Below are 18,361 nucleotides of genomic sequence, written 5' to 3'. Positions count from 1 at the left end.
CCAAGGATCCAGTCCTATTTCGGAATCCTTGCATGGAGCCTGTTTCTCCCTCTGCCTGTGTCTCTGCCTCTCTCTGTGTGTCTCATGAATAAATAAATAAAGTATTTTAAAAAAATAAAAGAAAATATAAATATATCTATGAAAGTATTATATTAGGAAGGAGAAATTGCTATAAGTAGATTTAATGTTATATATTGTAACATTATAACATAAGCCAGGATAGATGTATCCGTGTTTTTTTTATATGAGAACTAAACATGAAGTATGTTTTCATGTTCCTTACTCACACATACAATTTTAATGTTTATATCCAGATTTTTGGACAAAAGTTTAAAATTCAGTAATACAGAAAACTAGTAGTGCTCAAAATATATTTTTTCTATACTCTTAATCAAAATACATCAGACTCTTCCCAGGGATTAGGAAAGAAATGTTAAGGTGCTCTAATGTACTTTGCAAGTACTAAATAGGAGTCCTAGCCTTTATTGTATATGTTGTGCTATAAACATATTGGTACTCCATTCTCATGGTCTTGATGAACGTATTTATCTTCAAATGTACAAATGATTGTTTACCCAATAGAATGCACCTCTATAACATCAAATGTTCCATATATGCACCTGTGAGTAACAAAAAAACCCCGCCAAATTTCAAGTAATTATTCTAATGTAAATTTGAAAATAACCAGCTGAACTGAAACCTGTTATGGATTTAAAACCAAAGAGATGTTTCCTTGTGGAGGTACACCTGAATTAAATATGCAAACTATGTGTGTTGAAAACATATCAGTTTGTAATTGGCTCTTCCTTGAGGCCATTCAGACATGCACGACAGACATGGCTTTTGCTCTTGCAATTACTTTAAAATTAATGGGGAAGGAGACTATCTAGTGTACTATCTCTCATTTCATAACACATTTTTTTATTCTTCTCAAAGAAATGCACAGCTAAATGAAAAATAGACATTTAAATTGCCTTTTAATATGTTTGAATTCCACTATTAAAGGCAACCTAAGAACATTTTTAGGATCTAGAAAAGAAGAGAAGATATTATTAATTAGTATAATTGACAAAAAAAGCCTCTGTGACCCCTTTCTAATCTCCATTTCTCAATTGCATTGTTTATATTAACATGTCATATCTATAAGAAACATTTTTATAAATTTCATTCATCTTGCATTTTTTTAACAAACACATGTGATATGCAGTTTTTTTTTTTATTTTTCGAATATGGCTGGGTACATGTTAAATGCAAAGTAAATCTCTGTGTGTATTGATCAAGTGGATTCCATTATTGGATGTTTTCTCCAAAAAGTACACTGTCCCGTTAGAAACTATTAGCTCATAACTGGAATATCTGAAGGTATTTATTTTCAAAGCCATATAAAGGCATCCAATAACTACCAAATGAAGTATTTAAATATTTCCATCACATTTTCAAAGAAAATATATTAGTTGTGCAAAAACGCTTTAATGTTAAAAAGCACCATAACTCTGTACTGATATTGCAGATATCTTCAAGTACATTGCTTCTTTAATCACACTTAAAATTTAATTGCACAGTTTGCACTTAAAAATCACTGAAATTGGTTTAGAAGAACCTTCAAATACTTGCTTTCTCTATACTATGATTTTTAAAATTGAAATAAATTTCAGCTTGTGATGTTCCAGAACATGTTTTAACATCTGTGAATTTTAATTGATATAAGTTTCAATTAAAATACCTAAAAAGTGAAGAATTTATTTTTTACAAGTGGGTTTTGCATACCATTTGAAGATTTGATGAATAATTGTTCTGAATATATGAATTATTTTAATGTAAGTAACCTATGTAAGTGTTATCATAAATAATAATTTTCTGCTTCCTTTGATGAAACAGACTGAAGCAAATAATTTTTGAGAGCTGAAGTGCCACAGAAACATTTTCTAATAATCCAGAGTTTTCCTAATCATGACTAGAGACTTTAAATTTTTGATTTTTAGCTCTCAAAATAATCTTATATTTAGGCTTCTAGTACCAGTTCCATCTCAGTTCAGTCTGGTTCTTAGAATGAAGACTTAGATCACAGTCATCAGATTCTTAAAATTAGATAGTCTCTACATGGGGATTTTAGAAATTCTGGAAGCTATAATATTATAAAGGATAAACAGGAGAAAAGATTAGTAGAGTAGCTCCAGAGTTTGTTATATACTCATACTCAGGGATAGAGCAAGTACCTAGCAACAATTAATAGACACCACAGATGGAAGTCACAACATGTACCCTCAGAAAGCTGTCCCTGTGTATACCTGTAAAGAATAGACATTATTAGACAGTAAACTGACTATTGAATACCATAAATTATTTTGCCCTTTGCAGGATTATTTAGCGGAATGGTCAAAAAGTCATTACTATGCCGATATTAGGCAAGGGATATGTGTGAATGATGTCATGAGCCAGACCAGCACGCACGTAGAATTTGATGGAAAAGAAATTCATCCACATGGATTAAGTAGATTATGAAGAAAATACAACCAGTTATGGGAATGATGAGAATAGAGATTCTGAGAAGCAAAATTCTGCTCGTATTGGATACAAAGCATTTCCCATGACAGGGAGGAGGATTAAAAAAGGATATTTGTGTCCAGAAAGAACAGAAAAATGCTTTTATCTTGACTTGTGGACCAGGTCTGCACCATCCACAAGATGAATTCCTCAAGATTCTGTTATTTATTGAAGGGCTAAAACAAAAACAAAAAACAAAAAGAACAGTTGAAGTGGGAAACCCAAGCTCAGCTACTAGAATACGCAAGCATAAGGTCCCTTAAAAATATATCTACCTTTGGCAAGTTAAGCATTCATTTCAGATTTCTCAGGATTCACTATCATTGCTAGGATCCCGTTACCTCATTCGTGGACAGTAGCTTCTCAGTCTCTTGGTTTTCAGACCCTTTGCCTATGATCGGTCCTGAGGACAGTGCTACTAGATTTTATGTTTCTTGGGCAAGAATTTTGAGTTGATCCTCATTTTGAAAGAATAAAGTCCAAACATCAGAGTATTATTTAGGTTCCTCCAAGCCCTAGAACCAGCCTGCCTCTCCAGCTTTGCTGTATTCTGTCCTGTATTGGATGCACCATATAAGCTGATCTATTTGTATTCCCTATGCATGCAGACTTACCCACTTTCCAAATTTTCAAAGGAAAGGAAGCTAATTATATTGTAATGTTGTTATGTACCAGCCTCTGTGTTAGACCCTTTTGCACATATTAGATGAAATGGTTAAAAAAAAAAAAAAAAGAAAGAAATGGTTGTTACACGATATAGGCATTATTGATCTTTAGCCCCATAGGGCCAAGGACCCTGTGATTTTTCAATAGTGTGAATACCTTACATCTTATCACATAATTAGTAAAAGAGCAGACTCTGGAATGAATTTGCATGAATCGGTGTCCACACACCTCTTTCTCCTCATCATAATATCTGACCCATGTTATTTATTCTTTTACAGCATGTTCTTTCCACATGCTAATATCCACACTTCTATTTTTCTTCTCAGCAAAGCTTTTGTTTTCTCACATGAGTTTCTTCTGTCTTCAGTGAATGACAAAAAACTTCTATCATAAATATTTATCATAGCTATTATTAATGTCCATGACCTAGTTTCCCTTCACTTTAAAGACTGTTACTACAATATTACAATATTAACTACTTGAAAGTAGAATATATGTCTTTTTAATTTTTGTACTCTCATGGAGGATACAAAAGTTGTATAGAATAACCCTTAGACTGTACTGGAGATAAGTTAATGAATGAATTAAAGAATGGCTAGCTATTCCCAGTAAATACTCCTAAACTATCATACAGTTATTAATAAGGTAATATATAACAAAATAAGCATTGTAGTGCTCTGCACTACTGTTTGAGTTTGCTGATGATGAATGCAATGACCATGAATTGACCTTTTCTAGGATGGCCATTATAGAAATCTAAGATACCGTTCCATTTCTAAAATATTGGTTAATTTTCAGTGGCTGGTTTCAAATGCCAGATCAGGATTGGATGCCTTCTTGCAGAGATTCTTTATGAGGTACTTCTTTTTCCACTGCTACTCTCTAGCCTTGCACAGTATGTATCTAACCACAAAGCCACACATTCCTTTGACTCATAGCCTCCTGAAACAAATACGTTAACAGTTCGGGTCTTCTGTGAGACCATATATTTTCTTTCAGCGTTCATTTTAACTCATTTTGCCAGAGTGGGTGGTAATATCATTTACTGCTACTATATTAAAAACATAAAAGCATAAATAACATTAATGGAGACTTTTTCTGGTTATTGCCTCTGAGTGTCCTTGACATCAGGATCAGTGTGGAATATTAAAATAACATTGACATGAATATTTAATATAAGAACTTGCATATAAATCATGGTTTCAAATTTAATATATCTGATGGTAATAATTAAGTTCATTATAAAAAGTAGAGGAGATAAGAAAGAAATAAATGATAGGACAAATGATTTCTATATATGAATTATCCTATATGAGCATGCGATGAGTAAGTGAGAAATGGAAGACTTAATTAAAGTCACTTCTGTATCTTGAGTAAATCATAAAGAACACAGTCCAAGCTGCTCCTTTATCAGAGGTGTATTTGAGATATTTTATTAGGTATTAAGGAATGATTTCCCTGATTTTATTGAGTTGTTTGTTGTTATGTGCCTTTAATCTAGTCATCTTTAATTAACAAATTGTTCTTGAGAATTAGAAAGACAATAGATGTCTTCCTTTAAGGGAGGTACTGTATCTAGGAAAATGGAATTGAGTATTAATCATACTCAATTATTATTATTATTATACTCAATATATACTCAATATATATTATTATACTCAATTATACTTAATATAATTATTATACTTTAACCCAAATTATACAAAATAGAAAGTCATAATATCCTAAGTGACTAAATAAGAGTTATTACCAAAATTATTTGATTTTGATGTTTTAAGTCAAATTCAGTTTTTTTTAAATAATTGATCAAACATTCCTAGAAACAAGTTATCCTACGCAGAAACGAGAATAGACATGAGTTCCTCTCATGTCTTGGTCCCCTCCTGCAAAAACTATTTAGCATTTTATTTTTATTTTTATTTTTTATTTTTATTTTTATTTTTTTTATTTTTATTTTTATTTTTTTATTTTTTTTATTTTTATTTTTTTTAATTTTTTTTTAATGGTGTTCAATTTACTAACATACAGAATAACACCCAGTGCCCGTCACCCATTCACTCCCACCCCCCGCCCTCCTCCCCTTCTACCACCCCTAGTTCGTTTCCCAGGGTTAGCAGTCTTTACGTTCTGTCTCCCTTTCTGATATTTCCCACACATTTCTTCTCCCTTCCCTTATATTCCCTTTCACTATTATTTATATTCCCCAAATGAATGATTATTGATGTATTAATTCTAAGTAATTGACGATAAGTTGTACTCGCTTGATTTATGCAAAAAAAGAAAAAAAAAGGTGAGTACCTATTAGAATGTCACTTCATAAAGATTCTGTTAATGGGTTAATCTTATCAGTTATAACTCCTCTCAGGACACTAAGATCATGAGCACAAAATCTGCTGTGTCTACCTAGTTACCCAGACATTAATAGATCCTGAGGAGATAACATGATAAAGTCTTGACTGTGAATATAATGAGAACCAGATTCACCTCCCAGCTTGGCTACTTACTAACTTTAGGATCTTGGCAAATTGCTTATCCTTCTCAAACTTGCCTCCTTATCGGTTAGATATAACAATATCTGTTGGACAAGATTGTCCTGAAGACTACATGAGTTCATATGTAAAATTAACAGCATTGTGCCAGGCACAATTCGGCAAAACGTAGCAGTTATTATTATGATCTGATGCAATTATTTAATAGATAACTTTATTTATCTTTTTAATAGATGACTTTAGAGGGGCAATAATGTTTACTAGCAACTAAAAAGCTATAGCTGAACTAAATATGAATCTTACAGATTAAATAGGTCTTACAGAGATTGAGTTTCATTTGTAAAGAGAAAAAAACGAAATCAATAAACATTATTTGGAAGTTGATAATTATTCCTTTCCCCCTTGTGGTGGAATCCATAGCCTTGGATGATTTATTTTAGTTCTAGTATGTTTGTGTTTTCATTCTTTATAGCATATTGCAGTGTCCTCTCCAGAGGATCCATGCTGGACCTTGCTGAGCTTGTTCTTCCGTATCAGACCTGAAATGTTAATTACAGACACCTCTGTGCTTCCTTTTCTGTAACTTTGCTTAGATTAATCAGTAGGCCATAGAGTGTTTCTGCCCTAACTACAGGCATTCACCAGTACCCCTTGGTCTCTATTATCTACTTTGACCCCAATTGTTATTTGCTGTTGTTGTTGCTATCATAGCTACTGTTTGTTACAGAACAGATTTATGCAGTCTTTGAAGTTCTCTTACAACTCAATAAGCTACTTTTGGCCTTCTCCTAACTTTTCATGACTACTTTATGTTGAAGGTGGAAGGAGATGCTTCTAGCTTTCCATGGGCTTAAATAGAAAATAATAGCTTCTAAAGGGCTGACAGAAAAAGATGTATTTTGGTCAGTTTTCTTGCCTTCCTTTCCAAATTTTCCCACCCTGGGACTCAAAAGATTAAAGTAACCAGTTCAGTTGCCCTGCAGCTAAAGTTTTTTTTTTCTGAGACTGTTGGCCATGCCTTTGCTACTCAACCATCACATTCCCTATTGATATAATTGATTTAATATTAATGTAATAGTAATTGAATTTTTAAGAGTCCTCTAGGCATTGTGGTAAGTTCTTTGCCTATACCATATAAGTTAGCTATTGTACATATATGTCAACTTCTAAATAAAAAGTATCTGCACCATTTAGGTTAGACCAATATAGTACATCCAAATTCAATAAGGTTTGGAAGCAACATTAATTTTTAAAATGTGGAGGGCAGCCTGTGTGGCTCAGCAGTTGAGTGCTGCCTTCAGCCAGGGCGTGATCCTGGAGACCCGGGATCGAGTCCCACATCGGGCTCCCTGCGTGGAGCCTGCTTCCTCCTCTACCTGTGTCTCTACCTCTCTCTCTCTCTCTCTCTCTCTCTCTCCCTCTCTGTCTGTGTGTGTGTGTGTTTCTCATGAATAAATAAATAAAAACTTTAAAAAAAATTTTAAGTATGTATAAAACCAAAGCAATTATATTTAATCTCACCTTTACCTCCCAATAAATTGGTTTTAGTTGCTTAAAGAATTGAGGTGAGAAGGATTGGGAGTCTTCACTCAGACCAGGAAGGAAAGAATATAGTAACTATATCAGTATTCTGTAGCTTCTCGAACCAATTACCACAAACCGGGAGACTGAAACAACAGAAATAGTTATATCACATTTCTGGAGACCAGACTTCTGAAATACCCTCCAGGAACTCTAAAGAAAAATCTGTTTCTTGCCTCTTCGAGCTTCTGGTGGCTGCAGTTGTTCCTTGGCTTGTGGCTGCATCATCATCATCTCTGCCTTCTTCTGCATGTGGCATTCTCCTCCGTGTATCTGTATCTAATCTCCTTTTGCCTCTCTCTTATGAGGACACTTCTAATGTCATTAAGGCCCACATGGATAATCTAGGATGATTTCCTCATGTCAAAATCCCTAACTTAATTGTATCTGTACAATTTTTCCTTTTTCCAAATAAGATGATATTGACAGGTTCCTGGGATTAGAGTGTGGACATATGTTAGGATTAATTATTAGCCTGCTACAGTGATTTACTGAATACATGCAATGTTAAAGCTCTCTATGTGGCACCACAGAATGCCTAGGAAATTTTTGTAGATTATAACAAAAATAGACTGGAGGTAAAATAAAAAAACAGTATTTTTTTTACAGTAGTGATGAAAGTCTGAACTTAAGTAGGGGTCAGAAGGAAAATACTTAGAACTATATAGGTTATTCCATTTGAATAAACAATGAATAGGACTTGGCAAAATATTTGATATGAGTAGAATGTAAAACAATGGGAAAAGAATGCCAGATAGGAATCCAAGATTCAAAAACCAAATTAGAAAATGTTTCTGAAATTTACAAAATTAGCAGTTAGCAGAAAAGCTCTTTTGGAATAATTTACTTTGTGCCTTAAATCTGAGGTCCAGTAGGGTATCTATGTCAAGATGACTAGAAGGCATTTGAAATATGGGTTGATTCCTGGGATGAGGTAAGATAGCAAGTGGGAAATATAATGGAAAGCTCATGCTCAAAAAAATGAATGAATCCTGTCTTCTTTCCACTACTGCAAAACCTTTCGTGATCTGCCCTCCACTTGCATTTCCGATCCCATCTCCTTGCCATCACATTCTTGCTAAATTCTAGACACTGGAGAGTTTTCAGAGATTCCCAAATTCACCTGGCTTTATGCTCTTCCCTTATATTTGTCTGTCTGGCTTATTCTCATAATTTAGGTCTCAGGACACATTTCCTGAGTACCCTTATTTAAAGTAGCTCTGCAGCCACCATTTTATTATCTATTACAATATTCTACTTATTTTGTCCATAACCTTTAATATGATTTATAAATACATATATGTCTGCTTTATATTGATTTGTCTCTCCTGCATATTGGTTGTCTCTCCCAGCAGAGGGAAAGCTTCATGAGGTGGAGATGGTATTGTAGAGCCAACTTCAGTAACAGTGGCAAGCACATAGCAGATCCACAGTAAATATTTTTAAGTGAGTAAATGTATAACAGAGGGGCAGGAAAACATAAGGATGAGGGGAATTCAGTGTAGCTAAGAGTAGGGGAAGGTGGGAAACACAGCCAGAAAGTAGGTATCTACCTAGAGTAGAATTGCTCATGAAGTTCTTTGCTGTGTAGCGCTGTTCGTAGTGTCTCAGCGTGAGATCCAGCTACTCAGTGGGTGACCGTGGAGAATGGAGATGGAAGACTTTGGACACCAAGAGATAGAAGGATTCTAATCTTGATTGTTCATGTCCACCCAAATGATGGCAGAGAATGGAAAAGAGTGCTGAGCCCACCCGGCAATGTGGGCACACGTAAACCTAATGACATGTCAGTTCGGTCTGTCTAGCTGCTGCTCACCTACTCACACAAGTAAATTATTATTTATTCTAGATGTGAGGAAACAGCTGCAGATTTCATTTATTTTATTATCTAGATACCATCTGCAGTGAAACATGTTTGTAAAACATTATTATGGACCAATAATTTTATTTCATCTTTCATCACTGCCGTAAGCATTATCTCCTTTGTTTTCGTCACCCCCATCACCCCCACCATCCTTAAGAGAGGCACTTGTGCCAAGCATTCACAAATCTGCTGACTGTTGCATTAAACACAGTTTTATGTCTGCATTAATTGTCTGTCTTTTCTTTTCCTCTATCCTCTTTTTAAATCTTCCTTATCCCTGATGCAAGGAGATTTTACCCATTTTCAGCTGGAGGGTATTGAAGTAATGGTCCATAGACATAATGAAACAGTGAAAGTTTGGCTGAAGTTAACATTTTTAAAAAACAGAAGCGCTGATAAGTTATCACTGGCCATATGTTTTTTTTTTTTTTTTCTTTTTTCTTTTTTGTGAAGCCACTAACCAACATGAGCGAGAAAACAAGTTTAAGTGGCAAGGTATAAACATCTGAAGGCTGGGCAGGATGGTACCTTAATGTAACAAATGGTGTTGCTTACTTTTATTATTGTACAGAAATGTCTTTCCTTTCAGACACAAATAGAGGAACAAACGGCATAGGCAAGAGAGTAATAGCACATGTGCTTCAGAGCTTTTTGTCTATGCCCTGGTCGTCCCTTGATAGTTTTTAAAAATGTCCTTATTCAAACCACAACTTCATTATAAAGAAAAATGTTCTGGCTTTACAGTTTTCAGTGTAGCACCTGTTACATCCTTCTCCTCTGTCCAGTGAGAAAACTCTTTAATTCACCTACAAGAAATTTTTTTATAAAGCAAACGGGAAAACAAAGAAACTAATTTTATTTCTGAAAAAAAATAGATAATGCACCTGTCAACTTGCATTTATTCCAATGGCCTTCGGTGACATTTTCTAGTGACAACAGCAGAGATTCCAAAATTGCTTCCATAGGCCCACACGGAGATAGGTAACAGGGGACATTATTAACTTCAACACAGAGCAATTTATTGAAATCCAACACTCCATTATTAAAATATTGGAATTTTTTTCCCTTTCCATCCCACTCATCACTCTAAATGAATCCACGTTCTCTTTTCTTTATCTCTTTCCCTATCCCCCAAAAAAGCCATCTGCTATTTCCTTTATGAAAAAAATAAAACCTACAATTAGTGTCTTGTTCATCTTTTCTTTCTCAAAAAAAGAGAACTATTATGCAAATACTCTGCAATTTGGTTTCAAATACTCTTTGTAGTGTGATGAGCAATTTTCCTTAATACAACCCCAGCTTTTTTGCCAGGACTTACTAATAGATTTTTTAAAAGAGAACTTTCATGTGACTTTTTTACACTCTTCTGATGTAAACTTTTCGCATGCATATTTAGAATGGAATTATCGTTACTCCTTGTAACGATGGGAGTACTGAGAGTTGTAAAAGAAAAAAAAATTGTTTATGTATTTCATCCTGAAAAAAGAAGCCTGAAATAACCTCCATATCTTTATTTTACCTTAAATTTCATCATTTTTCTTTCTCAAGAAATGGTCTGTGCGAAATAATACTTTTAGGAAACAAGAGAAATATGTTTTCTTTGGCTTTTTCGGAAAGCATTTTATAAGTGATGGCAGTTTACCTGTTAGTGCAAATTTGTTGTTTGATTTTAGTTGCTCCTCAGGAAATAAAGTATAATTTGATCCAGTTCTTCAGTTACGACTAATGTCAGGTTGTTTGGAGCTGTCGTCTTGTTAACAACATAAGCATCTACAGTGTGAAGTGCTGATGGAACTAAAATTTATAAAGTACAGTATCGTAAGAAGGAGCACTGCACTAAGAATCAGAAATCCTGAATCTTAAACCCAATCCTGCTACTTATCATAGTATCTGGGCAGTAAGCCCAGCAGGCCTTGGTTTTCTCCTTTTACAGCTGAAAATTACTACATCCTTTCACTGCTTCTAGTATTATAATGGGGATCAGACCATAATTACAAGTTACTATTTTTGCAATGGATTATAGGTACATCTTATGCAATGTTCCAGAGGTCCTCAATTTTCATATTTCCTACAGGAGCTTCATCTGGGGAGCTTGCTGCAAATGCAGATTCCTGATCTACTTCTAGCCCTGATTCTTTGGGAATGAGGCCAGGGATAGCTACCTGTAATGACAAACCTAGGTGACACTTAGGCTCGTAAAAGACCTAAAGCCACCAGAAAAGAAATAGAGAAAATGTAATCAGTGTAAATTTAATTTAATTAGATACTATCTAATTTGGTACTTCATTAAATTAGATATTTAATTTATGTTTTGCTTATTTGCTGGTGTATATGTGTATATATGTGTGATTATCATAATTCAGTGAAGGAACCCTCTGGTTTATACTTTCATTATTAATGTTAATAATCAATTAATTATAACAATACAGTATTACTTGGCTAACATTCTTATCTGTGCTCTCCTTATAACTACATCGATAGGCTTTATTTCAAATGTGTACTAAAATATAGAGTAAATAAAACCAAAATGTTTCTACCTTTTGGATCCAGATGGGGCCATATTCATAGCAATAACTCAGATTTCTGGCTTTGCTGATTATGCAGAAACTCCGACCCCTAAAGAAGACTCCCCACATAGTTTGGGCACTCGCTGGGTGCCTCATATGTACCTATGAGCCAATGTCCCAGTCGCAGTCTTCCTGTGACATCTGCAGTGTCCTTCCTTTACCAGCCTGGCCCCCATGTGGAGCTGGTCTTCTCTCTGAGCCAGAGAGGTTCTACATCTGGTACCACTGACTGGTACCTTGACTGGTACCACCTGAGGATGCTGGTGTCCTTGCCAGAGGTGATGCACCTCAGCGTTCCCTGGGCTGCCAGTCCCCATGCGTTGCTATGGTGGTGGGCTCAGCAAGGAAGCATAGAAACTGGTTCTCCCCTACCCTATGGCTCTGGTTCCCTGGGGCTGCTGAGGAAGGATGAATTGCAGCACTCCCTACTGGGAAGCCATCTGGAAAATAACAATTTCAGCTTCCGCCCACACTCAAAAACAAAGTCTTTTGAGTCAGGCTGACACCCTTTTACCAGCTGATTGTTTCTGTTTGGACTTGTATCTCTTCTTTCTCAAAGACATTTGCCCATTCTGCCCCACTCTTCCTTACTCAAAAAAGTAAATTGTTGTTACCTCACCTAAAACCCCAGCTGGATCAAGTAAATCCATATACTCCATCAGAAATATCCCATAATTGTGAATAACCTTTAGACTCAGCTGAAAGCAACACCACTAAAATAGTAGTGGAGATTAAAAGTTAATGTCCTCTCAAATAGCTCTAAGATAATAATAATAATAAAAGTCAAATACTTCTACAAGGCGAGTAGTAAGAGACAGAAATCTAGGGTGCCTCTCCCCTCCCTTTACTGCCTGGTTTCCATTGCCCAAAGTAATCACTTTCAATTTCTCAGCGATTTATTTTTCCACTTAACTCTATGTATAAACATTACGCTTACCCTGCCAACTCTTGATTCTTCCACTTTAGGCATCATATACTAACTTGTCACTATGAACAACTTTCTTCCCATCACCGCCTTGCAGAAGTATAGTATACTTCCCTTCACTTTTCAGGATAGTCCTATGGTGTTTGCTTATATCAACATTTTGTATTTATGGCCTTATGCTTGTATAACTATTCCCTGCCACGCTCCATAGTGAACACATGATTTTCTTTTCTTCTATGTCTTGTACTTTACATCAAATCAATTTCTCCATTTTACTTTTGCTTAATTTTCTGTGAATCAATCACTAATCTGACCTTCAGCTTCTGCTAAATATACATACTCTTAGAGTATTTTAAACTCATTAGGTGTTCTATCATCTCCATCTTCTTGGATCATCTTTTCCAGATCAATATGTCCCACTCCAGTCTAGAATGACTGCTATCTTGGTCTCTTGGATAGCTTTTATTCTGGAATATCCCTTCATTGTCATTTTTTTTGTTTCCTTAATTAAATGTACTCTTTTAACTGCCCCCTTCTTATTTAATGAGTGCATCTAACAGAGAAGGAAGCATGTGAGATGTGAGATAAGTTTTTTTTTTCCTTAAGATTTGTTTATCTTAGGGGTGGGGGGAGAGCATAAGTGGGGGTGTAGGGCAGAGGGAGAAAATCTTAAACAGACTCCCCACTGAGAACAGAGCCTAATGCCAGGCTTGATCTCATGACTCTGAGGTCATGACCTGAGCTGAAACCAATAGTCCAATGCTCAACTGAATGGCCACCCAGGAGCCCCCCTGAGATAAGTTTTTTTAAAAACAGACATGCCTGAACATGTTGTATATTCACTCACTTAATTGAAATTTTGCTGGATTTGGAATTTGAAGTTTAAACAATTTAAGCTTCAGAATTTTGAAGTCGTAGCTCTATTTGGGAGAAGGAACTGGAAGGTGGCCCCAATTTTCTCCATATATAAATCTACATAATCCTACTTCTTTCACCAGAGTACTTATATTTCCATTTTGCTTAATATCCATAGTCTACAATCTTTTTACTGGAGGGGAGGAGATCTGTAGTGTTAAGTGCCTCCTAAATACAGGATTATTTGAAATAATCTTGCTCCATTTTCAGAGATTTATGGTGCTAACACTACTTGAGCCTTTGGTGGTATACACATGTGGTGTAAATTGGATTTCTTCTCAGTTTCCCTACCTGCTACATTAGGCTTCAGATATCTTGCATATGCTAAATTAGTTACTAGTACGCCACTTCCTACTTTTAGTATTCTCTTTATTGCCTCTTCCTTGTGACTGTTGATGTCACCCTCTTTATTAATCCCTTCATTATTAGTATAGTGGAATTGAGAAGAAATGGAAATAAATTTGTGTGTTCGATCTGCCATGCCATCTTAAAAAAAAGGTCAGTGTAGCTTTCAGTCCTCAATTTTTTGTTTTGAAAAATTTCAGTCACAGAAAATCAAAATTCTTGTAGTCAAGAGTGCTACAAAAAATATTCGCATGGATTCAGTGTAGGTAAACTGATTGATAATAAATTGCCGTATGTGTGCCGATCCTGGTGTGTGTGTCTGTGTGTGTGTGTGTGTGTGTGTCTGTATGTAAGGTCCCATCTGTTTCAAATTGTAGTAAAGAGACTTAACTTTTAATTGGAAGCTAACTTTAAGATGCACTAAATAACTATCGTATGTCCAATTTTATCTTCATTAAACAAAAGTGACATGATTATGATAAAGAAATTAGAGCTGTTTTCTCATTTTATGAAATGATAAAGTTGGAGTAGACAATTTTTTATAGTCTCACTCAGCTCTCAAATTTTATGATTCTATGAATAATACATCACTTATAATTTTGGAAATGGAATAAATTTGAGTAAAGACAAAGTTATGGAACAAAATGTCTTACTAAAAGGTTTATTTTTCTACATAAGTCCATGATGGTATATTGCTTGTAATTGTTTAAGTTTTGATATATATATAATTTATAAATTACACCTGTATATGCTATCTGAATCCACATTAATAATGGATGACTTAACTTTGAATCACCTAATACTACGTGCAAATAACCGCCCTTGTATAGATTATTGTATTCTAGAACTAAAGATCAAAAGTTAAAAATCTACAGTATAAGTTAGGATTCAGTATCAACTTAGCAATAAATAAAATCAAATATTGCCCATCTTACAAAAGAGAATACACTAATATTAGTTTTATATGCATTTAATTCTATAAAATTTTCCATCTTAATAGATGTATGGTCTTTGTTACTTAATTTTACTTGAATTAAATCACTTTAAGAATATTATAGCTGCATTTGTATCTTCTCATTTTTAATTGATTCCATTGAATGAGAGCACATTTTCAAAATTATGATCAGCACCACTAATATAGTTCTGTAAAGAAATTTGAGTTAAAATTATGGTGTTATTTATTTGTTTTTTATAGGAAGCTTTGATCATGGCAAGTATGGACCATCCACACTTAGTCCGGTTATTGGGTGTGTGTCTGAGCCCAACCATTCAGCTGGTTACACAGCTTATGCCCCATGGTTGCCTGTTGGATTATGTCCATGAACACAAGGATAACATTGGATCCCAGCTGCTGCTTAACTGGTGTGTCCAGATAGCTAAGGTAAGTGCCTATCATTTCCCATGGAAATAACTCTCCTAGCTTTCTTTCTCCTAATTTAGAATGGTATGAGTATTGGAAAGTCTGTCTAGTGTTTTAATATATTTAAATAAAATAAATTATTTTTGTTATATTGGAAGATATAGGAAAGTATATGCACTGAAACCAAAGATCAAATGCATCATATATCTATATTTTTTTATTGTTTTATTGCTTTTTGTGTTATATTGACCAGATACCAAAACAGATAGCTTACTGGTCAGTAGAAAAAAAGTATTATACCAAATTTGTTTGGATTTTTGTTTATTTTGATATAGTTTAAATAACAAAATCCAAGAAAGAAAAGATTGTCTGAATTGTTCCATTTTTTGATGATTTCATTAAGATAGTATTTGCATTCAATTCTAAGTATTACAAATGATCAAATTGTAAATATTTTCCTAGATATTTTGATCATTCTCAATAGTTTTTTGGTGTGGCATATGATCAGGCATGTAACATATATAAGGGAAGTGGCATAGATCTCAGCACTTTGGATGGTGGGGAAGTGGCTCTGTGGGTGAGCTAGAGAACTCCTACTGCCCTCTATAGGACCATGGCCATTTTTTTCCCCACCAGGGGCCAGAATTCTGATTTTTTTTTTTTTATGTGGACTTTTCCAAATTTAAATCTTGGCTCAAACTTTTGAATTGCTCAGGAAGCCAAACAAAGCATTTATGTTCTATTGTACACCAATGAGAAACTTCTGGTGTACATTTTTTATATTCAAATAACCTATTTATGATTATCTGTACCAAGAATATTTCTTGAAAATTTTCTCCTAGGTAAGTAGATCTGAGATGTGTTTTAATTCTCTACTTCAACTTTTATTTACATCAAAATTTGACCTACTATTTGATTAATTTTACAGATGTATTCATCTTTGCATTTGTATAATATAAATGCGAACGTGTTAATTTAGTAATTCTAGTCTGTTTCTTTTTAGTCTGAGAATGAGTAAAATTTCATTTCCCAAAGTAGAAATTTGAGGTAATTCTTAATATGTAAACCAAAAATTATCTGAGGGAAAAGCCCCGTTTAGTTTTATATATCATGAATCTCATTGTAGTTTCCTTATGGACCATGTATTATAATTTTGTGACAATTACATGACAAACTCACTACTGAGAGGATTTTTTATGGTAATGAAGTTTGAAATACAACTCTTTAAAGACTGATTTACATATCTAAGCATCTATGATTTATAAGATGAGCTAAACATGCAATAGAAATTTTCAAATCATCCCAGCACTAAAAATGAAAACAAAACTAAGTTTCAAATTTCTTTGCTGTTCTCTCTGTTTCCTGCGGTGTTCTTCATAATTTAGGTTTTGTCCTTAGGGATTCATGACATTAATATATCATTTATGCAAGACTGTACACTCTAATAATAGAAACTACTTTGAGTTCCCAGAATAATCACACTGTTTTAAGCCATTTTGCCTTTGTGAATGCCATCCTTTCTGCTTAGAAATCTTTCCTAATAACTTCTTGATCACATAATATGATCTTTTTCATCCATCAATGCTGACTAGGTTTCCTCTCCTTACAGAGCCTTCCCTACTCAACCTTTTTCTCCAAACAGAAACAACTACTTCTGCTTCTGTATTGATGTTGGTCATTGGTATCTTGAACACAGTTTTATTATTTAAATGTTATATTATGTGTTTATATAGCTATCTGACTCTATGACAAGTTTATTTAGTCATTAACATTTTAATAAATACCAGTAGACACCTTTCAAGTGTCAGGTACTATGTTGCCTGAAGTGTTTGGGGGCAAACAACATGGACATGGGCCTAGTTGTCTTTGTATACCCTAATGGCATGAACAGTCAACAGATTAAAACAAGTATATGATTATACTTAATACTTTGATTCAGATTTTGAAGAAAAATAATTACCGGAGAGACTATAAAATAGACACTATTGAGTCTTGGGAGAGAAAAGTTTGACTTGACTATGGGAGGAAAATTTTGGCAGAGGAAAGATTGCACAAGAACCCTATGAATATGGTGATCATGTGATTTATCATCCAACTGGGACAATTTCAGGGGTGAAAGAAGGCTCTATCACTAATTACACCAAGACAGCAGGCACACAAATGTCCTAAACAGAATAAGGTACCTGGTAACCCTGTGTATCATGAAAAGTTTGGATTTTATTATAAATACAGTAGATATTGAAGTACTTTATGTTCTACTGATATCATGCCAGTTTATGTATGGAGATGAGATCAAAGCAATCCAAGAATGGAAATGAAAATACCAGTCAGAAGTCTAGGGGTAATGAAAATAAGGAGAATTAAGTAGGATTGAGATATATTTTTGAATATACACATTTGAATACTTAATCAGTTGTGGAGGATATGGTGGTGCTGTTTCCTGAGCTGGAGAAGGCTGAGGATTGAATATAGTTGTAGAAAAAAAATTGAGAGTTCAGTTCCGGACATGACAAATTGCTAAGGTTTATATGAGGTGACACTGGAGCTTTCAATTATAGGGTAGTTGAATTTGGTTGGGACTCTCATTATAGATTGAGGAGTTATAGGTTATTTAAACATATGGGAAATTTTGTGATTACCTAGCCACTGACTTATTCTGATTCATATTTCTTCCTGGTACCAAAAATCGGTATAGTGGCCACTTAATAAACATTTATTAAATATTTTAACTCATAAAGAAAATTTAAAAATCTACACCTAAAGAGGGAACCTATTCTTCATCTTTTTTCCTACATTGGGGGCAGAATTGTGTATTAGAAATAGCTTTAGGATCAGAAGGACCTACATTAGTATGTTGGTGACTACTTTTAGGTTTTGTGAGTTTGAGTAAGTTAGTCAAACTTTTTGAATTTTGTTTCTCAGTGTATTAAGAGTTCATAATCACTACTTATTTTTCCTTATTTGCAAATTGAGTGTAATGGTATCTACCTCTGGTAGGCTGAAACTCCCTGCCTTCAAAGAGGTTATGTCCCATCCCCAGCATCTGTGAATAAGTTACTGTACATGTTAAAAGGTAATGTGTGAATATCACTAAATTAAGGATCT

General features: G+C 34.4%; 1 protein-coding gene across 9 annotated transcripts in view; it reads left to right on the top strand.

Annotated features, from left to right (window-relative positions):
- The window catches only part of ERBB4 (erb-b2 receptor tyrosine kinase 4), a 1,110,465-nt gene that overhangs the window by 924,499 nt on the left and 167,605 nt on the right, over positions 1 to 18,361 (top strand). For all 9 annotated transcript variants that reach the window (XM_025441721.3, XM_025441718.3, XM_025441722.3 and 6 more), the window contains one exon: positions 15,092 to 15,277. In XM_025441721.3, the coding sequence (XP_025297506.1) occupies positions 15,092 to 15,277 (186 nt within the window). The remainder of the gene's footprint in view (positions 1 to 15,091; positions 15,278 to 18,361) is intronic.

Source organism: Canis lupus, chromosome 37, assembly GCF_003254725.2.
Source record: "Canis lupus dingo isolate Sandy chromosome 37, ASM325472v2, whole genome shotgun sequence".
Lineage (NCBI taxonomy): Eukaryota > Metazoa > Chordata > Mammalia > Carnivora > Canidae > Canis > Canis lupus.
The sequence above is the reverse complement of the archived record's forward strand: the minus strand, read 5'-3'. Positions and strand labels throughout refer to the sequence as shown.